The sequence below is a fragment of the Cnephaeus nilssonii genome (assembly GCF_951640355.1).
Source record: "Cnephaeus nilssonii genome assembly, chromosome: 6".
Taxonomy (NCBI): domain Eukaryota; kingdom Metazoa; phylum Chordata; class Mammalia; order Chiroptera; family Vespertilionidae; genus Cnephaeus; species Cnephaeus nilssonii.
The window spans coordinates 66,436,815-66,453,631 of NC_137077.1; the positions used below are offsets into that span (position 1 = coordinate 66,436,815).

Here is a 16,817-nt window from a genome sequence, read left to right on the forward strand (position 1 = left end):
ATGGAGCTCTTCCGCCTCGCGAGAAAGGGGGTCGGGAAGTGGCTCAGCCCACGACGTCACTTCCTACGGAAGGCCGGAAACAAGGCTCTCAGTTCCCGCGATAACGATTAAGACCACGAGAGTCTCAGTGGGACTTGTAGTTTTTCCTGTCCTGTTTTAGGGGTTGTCCTTCCAGTCTACAACTCACACCCACCACGGACTGGGTTGGGATATCTGGGTGCGTGTTGGAATGGGCGGGTCTGTTCTTAATCTCGTCCTCGAGAGTGTATCGTAGAAGTGGGGGGCGGGGAGGTGGATAGTACCTCTTCTTCTTCTTCTTCTTCTTTTTTTTTTTTTGCTCCAAGGACAGCTCCTAAAGAGACGCAGTAGTCCCTCTCCCTTTTGGGGGCCACGGAGGGGACCGGGGTGTGTCCGCCATGTTGGTGAAGGCAAAGGAAGGCGACTGGCGCTGCGGGACTGACGGCTCTGCGGGCTCAAGTCGGCCATATTCATAAAGAGGGAAGGTTGATTCCCTACCCCCGACGCACACACATACACACCCCTTGTGCCCACCCCGCCTCACGACTCTGCTCGGTGGGCCCTTCCCCTGCCTCGCTTGCCCAGCGTAGCAGTCAGCGCCTCAGGACTGGCTCACGACGGCGCCGAATGAGGGGGAAAGGGAAATGCCGACCAATTGCGCCGCGGCGGGCTGTGCTACCACCTACAACAAGCACATTAACATCAGCTTCCACAGGTAACCTGGGCGGGGAGTGGGGGCGAGACGAAACAAACGCGAGCTGTTAGATTGACTCTTGCTTGTGTAGAAGGAACACGAGGATTCTGCTCATTCTAATAACTTCACTACCCAGGGGGTAGCAGGGAAGCATTGTATTTTCCCTTTGTGTGTTTCTCCAATCTGTCCAATATTTCTCGCCTTGGGGAAGATGTACTTGCTTTATAAAAGAAATCCAAGTTCTGTATGGGGATTACTCCTTATAAAAGTGACAGCCGGATACCTTAATTTTCTATTCTTTTACTCCTATGTATTAGACTGGTCTTGACATTAATGACTCCATAAGAAATCTTCCTGTTCAAGTCGGCAGTCACCTTAAAGCCTACTGTGTTCCCGTTAAAATCAGGAAATTCTTCCTAGCTAAATTGACATGGGAAGCATTTAGATTTCTCTAATAGTCCCATACGGTAACTCTGCAAAGGAATTGAGTCATCATTGATGATAATTATGGAATTAAGCAATATTAATGAAAGTGCAAAAGATAAGCTTTCTATTCTTACTAAGAGTAATAAAAAGAACCTAGGTTCTTCCTTCCTTTGCTGGAAGAGCAATGAAAGTTTGTTTTTTTTATGTATTTTTATTGATTTCAGAGAAGAAGGGAGTGTGAGAGAGAGAGAAAAACATCAATGATGAGAGAGAACATTGATAGGCTGCCTCCTGCACGCCCCCTACTGTGGATCAAGCCTGCAACCTAGGCATGTGCCCTTGACTGGAATTGAACCCAGGACCCTTCAGTCCACAGGCTGAGGCTCTATCCACTGAGCCAAACCAGGTAGGGCCAATGAAAATTCTTTAGTTCTCTCAAATCAGAACTCTTGAAAGCACTTTGAACACTACATGAAGTACAGTAAATAAATGTCTACCTTCTCTGCAAGTGCCTGCCATGTGACTGAAGAAAAGAAGCATTAAAAAGCATTAAGTGTAAACAGTTCTGATTTTATATACCTCACAACTTAATACAATCATAGGATGTAGAAAATTATATCCTTGACCTTTTCCCTACCTCATGATGACTAAATGTACCCCCTTATTAAAAGTTGCCACTTTAAAAAAATCTTTGTGATGTTTCTGTTTTCAACTACTTCATCAAATGTAGTGTTTTGTTCATCTGTCAAATGTGTACCAAGTTCTTATTTGCCTGACATTGTGCTAGAGATCCAGAAAATTCTTATATTCTTGAAGTTTAGAGTATAATAAAAAAAAAAAAGACAAATATAATTGCAGTTAAGTGCCACAGAAAAGACGTTCAGGGAGAACTAACTTAGCCTTGTAAAGTCAAAGAACACTTCTCAAAGAATGTGAAATTTCAAATGAGACCAAATGGTGACATAGTCTTGTATGCCCCTTTAAGGATTTTCTATTTTATCCATTAGTACTTGAGAAGCCATGGAAGGTTTTTTAAAAATGGCATGATTAAATGTGCATATTAAAAAGTCCTCTGGCTGAAATATGGAGAATAGTGTTACTGAAAGTGCTGGTTGAGCATCATCGAAAGAGAAATTCAATAAGAAGCTTGTTTAAAGAATGTTCACTTACCCACTGTTTCTTTCACAAGGAAATCTACACTACAGTGTCAACTGAACTACACAATGTACTTCTTTGCTGGCACAACCAACACTAGAATAGGAGAGGTGAGAGTTGATAGGAAAAAACAAGAGCCTGCCTTAAAATAAGGGAGAGTCCACCCAGTGGCCTAGAGTAGTACTCACAGTAAGGATGGAAAGAAGTGGACAGATTTGAGAAATATTTGAGGAGAAACTACTGTATTTGATTTGGAAGATGAGAGATAGGAAAGAGTCTAGGACTAATAATATTGAATGTTTAAGAGATACACAGTGATACAGTAGAATGCATACTTCCTTTCCATGTTTGACTATTTGCTTCTTAAGAAATTAACATTTTCATGTAACCCAAAAATGTAGGTCATAAAATAATAAAAATACATTTCTATTTTATAAACAAACAATATGAACTAACTCCTCTCCTAAGACATTGGTAGACTTCATTTTTTCTTATCTCTTAGCCCACTCTGGTAGGTCTCATGAATAATTTTCTGATACTGCTCTTGCTAACGTGAGTTCTCACTCCTGTATTCCTTTCTCATGGCATGTGATCATTTCCTCCTTGAAATACTCTCTACTTTTGAATTATTTGACACTAATTTTGTGGTTTTCAGTTACTTCTGTAGCCTATCTCCCCTGCTAGCTCCTCTCTTTGTAAAAAAAATTCAACTGTTGCTGTGGTCTCAGTTAACATTTACTTACTTGGTGATGCTTCCCAAATTATCTCCAGTCCAAATCTCATTGAGTTCTAGACCTATATATAGGCCAAGTGTCTCAGTATTCCCCTGGCCTCTCCAGTTCTTTAGATTTATATCAAAACTCTACTAAAGAATTTGCCCTTTCCTCAAACCTATTCCATTTCCCACATGCCTTTTCTCAGTAAATGAAAACATCATCCACCCAGAAATCAGAAGGTCATCCTTCCTACCATTCCCTTTTGACTCGATTACAGCAGCCTCTTAACTGGTTCACTGCTTCCATTCATGTACTCCTAACTTCTATAATCAGTGTTTGTTCCTAAAAGTTTAACAACAGAATCTCCAAGGAAGGGGGAAAAGCCCTGATTCAAAGTATTTGCCCTAATTCTATAATATAAATACTCCCTATATTATCTGGTTTCAAACTACCAACCTGACATCACTAATCATAAAGTTGGGAAGAAATGTGCAGTACCACACTACTCTATATAACATTTATACCATATAGATGTAACAGACATATATAGTTTTAAGAATAAGATAATGCCCCCAGCCGATGTGGCTCGGTTGAGCATCATCCCATGCAATGGGAGGTCCACCGGTTCAATTCCTGGTCGGAGCACGTGCCTCCATTCCCAGTAGGGGCCATGCAGGAGGTAGCCAATTGATGGTTTTCTCTCATTGATGTTTCTCCTTCTCTCTCCTGAAATCAGTAAACAACTTTTTTTTTAATCAGCTCTAAATTGTGACTTATAATGGCTTGCCGATGCCATTTTGGATAAAGTTCAAAATTACTCTTTAACTTAGAAAGTTCTCTGGCATCATTTCATGTCAGAACACTCTTCACTATTCCCACCCTAATCCCTCTAGCTAATTCCCACTATCCTAAAGCCTCCTGACTAGATTAGCTCTTCCTGCTTTATGGTTCCATTCAACCTTGTACTTAACCTTTTTTAGAATACCCATGACACTTGTAATTACTTTTATAATAACAAATAACATTTATCTAGTATTTACCATAAACTGTCTCATTTAATCCCTAAAACCACACTAGATATCATTAAAATGGTACCTGATAGACAATAAAACTAAAGACTAAAAAGGTTGCTTAACTTGCCTAAAGTTACCTAGCTGTTATGTAAAGTAACCAGGATTGACACCCTGATTTGACTTGAGAGACAACAGTTCTCAGCCATGCTTTTCTGTTGCATCAAGCTGTTCAATTCTCTATCCTCCCCATTACAGTATGCCCTTAATATAAGGTAGATACCATAAAAGTAGGTCAGTTTTATTTACCACTTGGGACAGTTCCTAGGGCATTTCTTGGAATATAAGGGAATTCAGCCATTTATTAAAGACCCAAGTCAAATAGCATTGCTTAAAATACTGATTTTTTCCAAACATCTAATGTTTCTGAAAGCCTAGTTTTATTATGGTGTAGACAAAACATATATCCATCTGTTACCACTATGTTATTTTTTAAATACAGGATGATTTATTATTTAAATTCAACAATGGGCTATATCTACCCCCTTTGAACATACTAAGAAAAATCCAACACATGCAAAATATGATTATGGAAAAATCAAATATAACATTGTTGATTAACCCAGCCAGCATGGCTCAGTGGTTGAGTGTTGACCTATGAAATAGGAGGTCACGATTCGATTCCCAGTCAGGGCACATGCCCAGGTTGCAGGCTCAACCCCAGTGTGAGGTGTGCAGGAAGCAATGATTCTCTCTCATCATTGATGTTTCTATCTTTCCCTCTCCCTTCCTCTCTGAAATCAAGAAAAAAAAAAAAATATATATATATATATATATATGTAAATTTGTTGGTTATTATTCTATTTAAACACATAACTAAAGATTATTTAGTAATGCTAAGCTAGCCCCATTAGTTCATTTATTCATTGATTCACTCAGAAAAGCTCACTGAGTGCTTACTTAACATGATAAAGTAGTGAAAAACAGTTCTAACCAGGAAAAACATGATATAGTGGTGGAGATAGAAAAGCAAGCAATTAGAATACAGTGGTATTAATTCTTTATCATATAGAAACATTAACCTCGTCTTCTGATCATGAAAAACTTCTTTAGGAAGATGCTATTCCTTAATTGAGTCTTAAAAGATGGAAATAAAATTTGGTTAAGGTTCAGTTGGAGGTACTGATTGTATAATTAGGGAGCTCATTTTAAAAAGCTAAAGGGGTTAAATATCGGAAAGACAGCCTTCATATTTCTGAAGAGTCTTATACAAATGATAATCCAATGATTATCATTTGTACTTATTTTATGCGTTCTGAGTCTTTATTGAGGCCCTCAACAAGAAGAAGTTCACAAGTTTAGTGTTTATAAACTAAAGCTTGATTTTCAAGCTTAGGGCACAGGAAATATTTCCAAACCATTAAATATTGGAACAGAGATCTTTGAAATGAGAATACATTTTACTAAAAGGTGAGGAGTACGAAGAGTAGATAAATTAATCGGGGGGTTCTAATGAAATAGGAAAAAAAAACTTACATTTATGAAAACATGAACTGTAGAGTGACAAACAAATGCTAATATCTTCAGATCAGGGTATGTTTGGAGTTGAGGGGACAGGGACAGGAGACTAAAAGGTATTTATCAGTAAATCTGGGCTTTTATCTCTTTGTGTCCTCACTGCTGGTCATTTAAGCAAACTGGATATCTGATAATAGCCAAAGTTGTTACCTAGTGAAACTACAGTTGGGGAGCCACATGATCTTCTAACATGAATGATTCTTTTTAAACACTACTCAGTTCATTAGGTAATCAAACTAAAGAAGAGTTGAACTCAAAGTTGTTACATGTGAATGTTGATTGTTTTGTTTCCAAATCAGTTAACACTAATTTTGACAGTCCCTTATATTTTTCTCTTCCTTAACTGGGTACACATTAGTATATTTGAAATAAATATGAAAGGAAAAACATTCCTGCTGGGCTTGTCAGCAGCATTTTACTTTTTGTAATAGATTTCTACTGTATTACGTAGCTTTCATTTTTTAAAAAATATATGCTGTTTACATGGAAGTAATACAGTGAGTTATTAATTTGCATATTCTGTCTCATTTTAATTAAGCAAATATTTGTTGAGTCCTTACTCAAGGCAACTGTACTAAGTAAGTGTTAAAGAGATAAGCCCTAGCCAGCCTTGCAGGGGTCCTCAAACTTTTTAAACGGGGGGCCAGTTCACTGTCCCTCAGACCGTTGGAGGGCCGGACTATAATTTAAAAAAAACTATGAACAAATTCCTATGCACACTGCACATATCTTATTTTGAAGTAAAAAAACAAAACGGCAAAAACACCCGCATGTGGCCCTCGGGCCATAGTTTGAGGACGCCTGGATTAGAGCATTGGCCCAGGCCCTGAGCACCAAAGGGTCTCGGTTGGATTCCCAGTCAAGAGCACATACCTGGGTTGCAGGTTTGATCCCTTGCCGGGGTCAGAGTGCATTCTGGAGACAACCAATCAATGTGTCTCACATGGATGTTTCTCTCTCTCTCTCCCCCATTCTCTTTCCTTCCTCCCTTCCACTCTCTCTCAATGGGCCCAGCTGGTGTGGCTCAGTGGTTGAGCAACAATCCATAAACCCAAGGTCAGGATTTGAATCCCGGTCAGAGCACATGCCCAGGTGTGGGCTCTATTCCCAGTAGGGGGGCATGCAGGAGGCAGGCAATCGATGATTCTCATTGATGTTTCTAACTCTCCCTTTCCCTGTTTCTAAAGTCCATAAAAACATTTTAAAAATTTCGTTGGGTGAGGGTTAACAAAACAAAAAAGAGAGAAAAAGGTAGTGATTCCTGTCCTCAGGAAACTTATAATCTACAAGATCACTGTAGTCTTGTTTATTTTTACTGCCCAAGTTAAGGACTGGAGTAGGACGAAAGATCTCTTTTTAAAACCCTGAAAAATAAAACCACTCAAGTCAGTTTTTTATTAATATTTTACAACTTATAAAAATTAGCATGAATTGGTTTCTGTGACAGTGTCTGGATATTGGAAATATAACATTTTTTATGTAAATTGAAGACACTTTAAAATATGTTTTTATTGGTTTTAGGGAGAGGGATATAGAGATGGAAACATCAATGAGAGAGAAACATTGATCAGTTGCCTCCTGCTCACCCCCTACTGGGGATTGAGCCCTCAACATGGGCATGTGCCCTGATCGGGAATCAAACCAGGGACCTCTTAGTTCATGGGTCAACACTCAATCACTGAGCCACACCAGCCAGGCTAAAGACACTTTAAATCATCACCACTTAAAATTTGTTTTAACAATTTAGGTGCAACCAGAACTGTGATAGTTGGAATTTGAGTTGCCTTTTTTTTTTTTAAGGTTTCCTTTGGATCCTAAAAGAAGAAAAGAATGGGTTCGCCTGGTTAGGCGCAAAAATTTTGTGCCAGGAAAACACACTTTTCTTTGTTCAAAGCACTTTGAAGCCTCCTGTTTTGACCTAACAGGACAAACTCGACGACTTAAAATGGATGCTGTTCCAACCATTTTTGATTTTTGTACCCATATAAAGTCTATGGTAGGTAATGACATATTTAAGCTAGATATAATATAGGCCTGATGGGAGTAGCATTAAGAATGCTAAAGAGGCGGGTGGGGTGAAGGGGACCTAATATATGGTCAAGGGAGAAGATTTGACTTTGGGTGGTGGGCACACAGTGCAATACACAGATCTTGTAACATAGAATCCCACACCTGAAACCTATATGATCATATTAACCAATGTCGCCCCAATAGATTTAATAATAATTTTTAAAAAGAATGCTAGAGGAGATGATTCATGATAGAGATATATAGGATGTAGAATTAATAGGACTTGATGACTAATTGAATGAAAGTAATAAAGAAGAAAAAGGGTCCTCAGGTTTCTGATTTGAGCAAAAATTTCTGCCCACATTTTAAATCCTTGAATGGGAGCTATAACTAAACAATAAGTACTAAATCTATTCAGGGGCTTGATACTTGGGAATATATTTTTATTAAGTAGGATCCAAGGTCTGAAATATTAATTGAGCAAATAGTATTTACCTACAAAAGAGATCAAATCAGTATCACATAAATATCTAAATACATTATATTGGCCTTAGACAATTACAAAAGATATTTATGTCTCCATAAAATCGTAACAATTTGGAAGGACCTTGGAAGTCCATTGTCTATTTCCAAACCAATGTTAGTATCTCTCTGCAGAGGGAAAACAAACAGAAATAGGTGACTCGAGTTAATTCAACCACTTGAAAAACTTGAATCTATGATTACATGAGATGGGTTGGTGATGTTTGCTATCTTTTAAAATCAGTTTTTAAAAGAGAAATTTAAATACTGTTATTTAAATTGGACAAAATTTATTTGTGATAGTGCATAACTTATGTACAACCCTTTAATTTTATTTGGTGCAGAAACTCAAGTCACAGAATCTTCTGAAGAAAAGTAACAGTTGTACTCCAACTGGACCATCTAATTTAAAATCAAACATTAATAGTCAACAAGTGCTACTTGAACACAGTTATGCCTTTAGGAATCCTATGGAGGCAAAAAAGAGGATAATTAAACTGGAAAAAGAAATAGCAAGTTTAAGAAGGAAAATGAAAACTTGCCTACAAAAAGAACGCAGAGCAACTCGAAGATGGATCAAAGCCACTTGCTTGGTGAAGAATCTAGAAGCAAATAACATATTACCTAAAGGCACATCCGAACACATTTTACCAACTGCCTTAAGCAGTCTTCCTTTGGAGGATTTCAAGATTCTTGAACAAGACCAACAAGATAAAACATTACCAATTCTCTAAATATAAACCAGATCAAGAGTGCTTTTATTTAAGATTAGCCTGCACACAAAAAGAAAAAAGGAAGATTAGCTTGCATCGGTCTTGATGCCCATCATTTATTCTATTCAAAGGTAAAGATATTTAAGGAAATAATGCCAAAATTGGGTATTTAATAAAGTTTTACTTGAAGTAACATTCTTACTGTATAACTTATGAAGACTTGATTACAAAAATAGAAAACTTTATGAAACCTATTTGAAAAAGCATGGAAGTGCCTTACATGAGAATTACATACATTAAAAATTTGCTAGGAAGTTTTGCAAGATGTGTTTTTGCCTTTTTAAACAACTTTTAAAGAACACTCTATAACAAGTAATGTGTTTAATTTATATTAGAAAAAATGTTTTTGTGTACCAAAGTTGAGACATTACATTCTAAGTAAGGTAAGTAGGAGTTAACCAATATTAAATATGACTTTAAAACTGCTGGGGTTTGTATTAATTAAATTATTACTGACACTGTGATTTGGAAACTTTACAGAAAAAAGCCTGAGGTGCAGGGCAAGTTCTTTTATTTAAACTTTCTATATCTTTTTAACAGCAAAAGTGAGCTAATCATAATCTCCTCATAAGAATATTATCTTTTAAAATGGATTGTAAAATATTTTGAAAATATTTTTAAATATGAAGTACCTTTGAGTCATCCAAGCTAGTAAGGACTCAAGTACCTCAGACTAGTACCATAAAAACTGGTAGCTGGTTATATTAACTTTCTAAGAAAATATGTTGTGAAATAATGCAGAGATCAGGATCTAACTTTTACCTTTAACAAAAAGATAACTCTATACTACTCTTTTACTTAAAAAAAATTTTTTTAATTTCAAAATTGATGCATTAATAAGCAAATATGCTACCAGTTCCCTGTTAGAAAACTCCCTCTGCCTTCATGTATGTTGATACCAAAACTTTTAAGCTTTCCCTCCCCCCATAAACCTACAGTAGAATTTAATCATAAACAGTACTTACTATATCTTTACAACTTATAACTTAAAATGGAATCAGTTTTTCTTACACATCAGCTTGCTTTTTATCTCCTTTCTTAGTAAGAGTAGAATAGAACAACCATACTGTATAAGGGAAATAAAATGTACTTCCCTACAAAAACACATGTCTGTGAATAAAGCTATGCAAGTGCTAATTATTTTACAAAAATAGAATATCAGAACTATTCTTATAGTCGCCACTTGAACAATTAAAGAGTTTGCCTTACTTCACCAGATAAATGTTTAAGAACACTTTCCTTCTAGTAGTTTTGATCAAATCCAGCAAAAATTATTAATGTATCATGAAGTTATTTAATCCTGATTCAAGCTTTCTGACACCACCATATGAAAGTAACATACACCTAATCATAAATTACTATAAATCTTTCCTATAAAGTGAATGCTACTTGATGATTTAAAAAAAAAAAAAAAACAAATACTTTTCCCCCAGCTGTTTAGATTGCTGGGTGGTGGTTCTTTTTATTTTATTGATGTGTGTGTGAGAGAGAGGGCCATTGATTTGTTGTTCCACTTATTTATGCATTCATTGGTTGATTCTTATATGTGCCCTGACCAGGGATTGAACCCGCAACCTTGGTGTATTGGGACGACACTTGAACCAACTAAGCTACCCAGCCAGGGCTTAGACTGCTGTTTTGCTTGGATCCTAGCAACAGTCTTTTTATATTATTGGCACCCTCTTTTAATAAGGAATGCCTCCCAAGCAACTAGATTTCACAAAGGCAAGGGTAGGAAAGTCTGTTTTAATTGTAAGGCACTTAAAACAAATATTTATGAAAATCCTTTTGTGTATACAGGGTGGGGCAAAAGTAGGTTCACAGTTGTGAGTACATGAAGCAGAATTTGTTCTTATTTATTAATTATTGTATTATTTTCCATATGAACAACTGTAAACCTACTTTTGCTCCACCCTATATTATAAACCTTGTTCGTCATTTTATCTTAAATATTAGATTTAGCTCCATGTTCTTTTTTCTAATATGGTTTCAAATTATCTTTTTACCAATACCTAGTCAGAATCATCAGCAAACACTTATTGACCATATCTACTTTACACCTCAAAATAAGTTAGATAAATAATCATTTAAACATAAACTATGCTTTCCAAATACAGATTCTCATGTAGTTCACCACCCCTCCCCAATACAAAACACTAATGTAGGCTGATTCCTATTTACAATAATATCTTGGTATCTTAATATAACATTTTAAAAATCACAAAAATAGAACATTATGAAATACAACAAGCTTTCAGCAATTTCCATTCATTATTATTTGAGACCACTAAATAAACTACCACTGAGTAATTTTAAAGTGAAAAAATTTTTGGTGTTTTCCCTATGTAATTTTCATGTCACTGTCCTGATAACATGTTCCAAACACTCTGCATCAGATTCTTTCATTAACATACATCTGTTTACCTTAAAAATAGCCTGATTCATAGAATAAAATCTAAAAAGAAACTTAAAATCCTGTTTTTAGCTTATTGATAAACTTCTTATCACTTTGACCGTATACTATAAAACTAATCAGAATTATAATGGCTCTTTTTCCTCTGCTGGACACAACACATATCCTCTGTTCATTCATTCTATGTCTACTTAGGCACTAACCTTTAGAAAGAGCCAACCAAGCCTGGCAGGTATGGCTCAGAAATTGAACCTCAGTCTATGAACCAGGAGATCAAGGTTCGATTTCCGGTCAGGGCACATGCCTGGGTTGTGGTTTTGATCCCCACTGTGGGGCAGGCAGGAGGCATCTGATCAATTATTCTCTCTCATCATTGATGTTTCTACCTCTCCCTCTCCCTCCCTCTCTGAAATCAATAAAAATAAAAATATGTTTAAAAAAGCACGAGCCAAAGGCTATAGTAACTTGATATAAAGATGAAGCTGGCCTGGCCGGTGTGGCTCGGCTGGTTGAGTGTCATTCCTTGCACCAAGAAGTCACCAATTTGATTCCCAGTCAGGGCACATGCCCAGGTTGCAGGCTTGGTCCCCAGTGGTGGTGTGCAGGAATCAGTCAATCTCATTGATGTTTCTAACTCTCCCTCTTCTTCTCCCTCTAAAAAAAAAATCAATAAAAACATATTTAAAAAATAAGTAAAATGCTTTTTAAAAAATGAGATTAATCTGACTCGATTTTTTTATCCTTAAGTTGCTCAAAGTCTCCTGAAAGAAAAAAAAAATTTATTATACAATATGATAAATGCTATAAAGGACATATGTGTGAAGTGCTTTGGTAAATTGGAATTTAATGAGAATATAAACTTCAGACCTTCTTATAATGAAATACTTTTCTTTTAAAACAAAGAGATTTCTTATGACTTAACCAAAGGAAGTAAAAGGACACTAATGTTGACCTAAATTACATGGTGTTTTTTTAATGAGTTATAAGATATTTTTCCCTTTAAAATGAACACTGAACAAATTTGTTGTTAATGGTATATTTGTTAACAGGAAATATAACTAAATAAAATACTACATCAAAGCCAAGGAGTTTATTTGATGCTTTTACAAAATAACAAACCCTACTAATTCAGATCTTTAAAAATATTTTAGCTCAGAGTCTTAAAGTTAACAAAGCACTATGGCACCCATTAGTTCTCTTGGTTGTTCTTTACAAATATTCTGTGTGATACGTGTCATCACCTCCAATTTACAGCTGAAGAAGTCAGTGTTGATGTAACTTATTTATTCATTCAGACATTTACAGTGTGCCAACTGGCACAAGGGATAGAATGTAGGAAGTTCTAGAGATTGAACATTGGTCTTCAGCCTTCAAGTCTTCCATTCGCCCACCACATTATAACCCTCTGTTAAATATGTAAATCATGTTATTAAAAGAGAACAAGTCATGTGTCCAAAAAAAACTAATATAAAATATTATATATATATATATATATATATATATATAGTAAAAATAGTCTATGAAGTCATCATTGATCTTTTCTGGTAGACTTTTTAATGTTGGTTATCTCATTTCTCAATGTTAGAATACGGGTAAACTTTAATTTGGGTATAATATAGAGAAAATGGTTCAATTTTATGCCAGAATATGGGTTTCTTTTGGTATTTAGGTAGTTTGGAAACTTTCTAAAATTAATGATTTTATAATTTATATTTTAAAATTATATATTGTATTCACACAGAAATTGTATTCTGAGTATGTTGATATTAAAACCTTTTTTCCAAGGACATTAGTATCATGCCTATTATTTCTAAAAAATGTACATGAACATTTCAGTGGAAGTCCTTCCTCCAAGTTGACCCCTTGAGATACTTCTGTAGATGTTCTTCTCCCTAAATTAAAGCAAACTGTAAATAAAATAAAAATATGTAAAGCCTGGAAGACGAATGATCATTATCATTTTTGTTACTTAACTTATATCTAAGCATCCACTATAGTTTATTTGCACTGTTTTAAATACTGGTTATGCAATCTAAACCAGATATACTAAAAATTCTGTCTACCCTGACAATAATTTAAGGCTAACAAAAAGTTTGCTTTGTAGTTACTATTATCAAAGCATTATTCTAATAAAAAGGGATATAAGATGTGATTTTTCTTAATTTTTGTCTGATTAAAATATTACTTAATACTGTAATTCAAAACATACTATCTTAACATTCACTAAGAGACATTGAGCAAACTAGAATGAACTAAACAGACATGATCCCTGTCCACAAGGCTACTGGGGAAAAAATACTCCATTTGTTTATTCCTGCCCTCACTGTTCCATACCCTCTTCTCCTAATGCCCTTTTAGAATGAGTTGACACTAATTCAACATCAGTCCTCAATTTACTACCTAGGCCTCAATTGTGCTCAATAACTTTTTAAAAATCTTTGTGTTTAATGTCAAGAAAGCAGATAGTATATGCCTATCTCTCAGATTGTCAGTGTAATTATTTAGATAATATTTCAAACTTTAACTCTTCCACTTCCTATTTTCATGTTCTTCTTAACCACCAAACCTTTACAGATTGCCTTTCACTTAGTTTGGTAACAACAAACTCCTTATCATCCTTCAAGCCTTAGCTCTAACACTCGCTCTCTGACATAGATTTTTAACCTTTTTCATCTCATGGCACACTTTCATTACTTAAATTCTGCAGCATACCAAATATATGTATTTTTGGTCAATCTGGCACCAAAAAAAAAAGGTATAGTTTTTACTCATTCACAGCAGATGGCTGTTGTGTCGGCTATAGTCATTTTTTTTTTTTAATTTGACAATCTAACGGGAAAATGGTCAGGTATTGTATGTTTTAAAAATTCTTGCAGCACACCAGTTGAAAATCACCGCTTTAACATTCCAAAGTGACCTAAATGATTTACTCCTTGAATCCTGTTTTATACATAAGTTGGATAATGTAATTGCATATCTATTTTTATCTTCTACTAGAGCAGTGGTCGGCAAACTCATTAGTCAACAGAGCCAAATATCAACAGTACAACGATTGAAATTTCTTTTGAGAGCCAAATTTTTTAAACTTAAACTTCTTCTAACGCCACTTCTTCAAAATAGACTCGCCCAGGCCGTGGTATTTTGTGGAAGAGCCACATGTGGCTCGCGAATTGCAGTTTGCTGACCACGGTACTAGAGGCCCGGTGCACAGATTTGTGCACCAGTGGGGTCCCTCTGCCTGGCCTGTGGGAATCAGGCCAAAACCAGCTCTGGCATCCCCCGAGGGGTCCCAGATTGCGAGAGGGCAGTTCTCTGGTGACGCACCCCAGAATCGGGCTCCCTCCTCTGTGGTTCCGCAGCTGCCAAGTCACCAGAGCTCTGCAGCTCCTGTGTTGAGTGTTTGCCCCTGGTGGTCAGTTCACGTCATAGCTACCAGATGGTCGGCCAGTCAGACGGTCGCTTAGGCTTTTATATATATAGATACAGATATAGATGTTCCTTCAAGGCAGTGTATGTAGATGTTTTGTTTTTTTCTTTTGGGGTCTAACATATATATTAGGCACTCAAATATTAGATTTCAGAAAATCCAAACCACTCCTTTGGCTTAGATTCAAAGGAATTGCACATAGAATCCATTGATACTCTCCTGGCAATGGTAGGTGTTTTTTTGCCATCAGGATAGTTGTTATAATTGGTGTTAAGTACCAAATGTCTTTCCCAGAAAAATCCAAACTTGTTTATGTCAAAGAATAAACAAATATTTATATTGTAACATTTAAGGGTTATTAATGCAATAATGAATTTTAAGTCTGTTGCTCTAATTAGAAATTCTTAAACTCATGTTTTCTGAGGGAAAAGAATGAATCTGGTAAAAAAGGAATTAACTCTGTTGGAAAGATTTAAACAAAGATGTTCAAGTTTCTTAACTTCTCAGAGCCTTTAACAATGCATCTCACAGTCCTAGGAGTATACAAAATATCTCCACTTTAAATTTGATCACAGGTATTGGGTGGGGAGTGCAGGTAGAGGGTAGCATACCTACTAATATCTCAAGGAATATAGTTTAAGAAATGCTTAACAGAAATTCTCTGTTGCTAGAAAATGGCTTTTTAAAGTAAATAATAAAAGACTGTTGAAATTTTTAAGATTGTTAAAGTCTATAAAAATTATCAGACTGTAAAGTCATAGGTTTTTTAAAAAATTTATTGTTGACACTATTACAAATGTCCCCCATTTTCCCCCCTTTACTCACCTCCACCCAGCCCCCTTCCCCTCCCTCTGGCCATCACTACAAAATCATGGTGGTTTTTGTGTGTGTTTTTTATTTTTTTAATTTTTTTTTTAGTGCCTTGTGCATAATAAGCAATTGTGGGGTTTTGTGTGTGTGTGTGTGTGTGTGTGTGTGTGTGTGTGTGTGTGTGTTTTAAATAGTATATCTTAACTATACTAATCCCCCCAAACTATTTCAGCCTTAAGCTAAAATAACTAATTTATGGAGAACAGCAATTATTGGACACTGAGAAAAAAAATGAAGTGAAATATTCATTTGAAGGGTCATCCATTGGCACCATTATTTATGATTTAATATGAAATTTTAGCCAGAGAGTCATGAGAAAGAGAAAATCATCCCTGACGCCCAGGAACTAGGCTGACAGTGTTGTTAGGAGAGGTCTGGCACAGGTAGCCCATGATTTTCTGTTTGACATAAAAATCTCAGAACACCAAATTCACACAATGTTACCCTGTGTTCGTGATTAAGTGTGGGGCAGAAGGGGGAAGCAAGACTGGCTCATAATTTTATCTTAAGAAGGTACAAAAACAAAGTCAATATGCTAAACCAAAAAGATACTAGCTTTTACTATTAATAATAGTAATTGTTTGGTATCACTGATATTGGCCAGTCCGCTTTCTGAGGTTATCCAATTATTTGTGCAGAACAGACTGAAAAAAGAGTGGGCACATATGCATGTAGTCTACAGTAAGGGAAGGCCATTACCATTTAGCCCTGCTTCACAGATTTGGTTCTCAGTTAACTAGTTAATTAGGTCCCTAAACAAAGGAAAGGGTGTTAAGTTGTCTTGGCATGTATTTTTAGATTTAAAATAGTGTGTTTTTAAAAAATACTTAGTGGGTTCAAATACATTTGGGTTCCATGTCTGAAGCTGACTTGCCTGCTCTTCTTACATTGTCAGCTATTAACTGAAAAAGTTCATAAATGTAACGTATCAGTTACTGTTAACCCAGGCAAACAAAATGTATTTCAAGTAAAACGTAAAATCAGCCACGAGATTTGGATTGTTCCTGGTAACAAGACGTTCTGCTTTCACAATGAAATGACTGAATGCACACACTTCAAAGGAGAGGTGTGGGGACAGCTTTCCACACTGAAAGGGATAACATGACAATAATTTGAGAGCTCAGTACCAGAAACGATGTCTAGCTTTATCTTGACATCTACAGCAGCCAGCAGTGCCCAGCACATAATAGGTACTAAATGTTGTT

At 36.1% G+C, this 16,817-nt stretch overlaps 1 protein-coding gene across 1 annotated transcript; it reads left to right on the forward strand.

The window, feature by feature from the left end:
* Nucleotides 1-196: 196 nt before the first annotated feature.
* Nucleotides 197-12,940, forward strand: THAP2 (THAP domain containing 2). Its single transcript, XM_079773645.1, has 3 exons — nucleotides 197-733; nucleotides 7,398-7,593; nucleotides 8,474-12,940. The coding sequence occupies exons 1-3, from the start codon at nucleotides 663-665 to the stop codon at nucleotides 8,861-8,863; spliced, it is 657 nt and encodes a 218-aa protein (XP_079629771.1). The 5' UTR covers nucleotides 197-662; the 3' UTR covers nucleotides 8,864-12,940.
* Nucleotides 12,941-16,817: the final 3,877 nt, after the last annotated feature.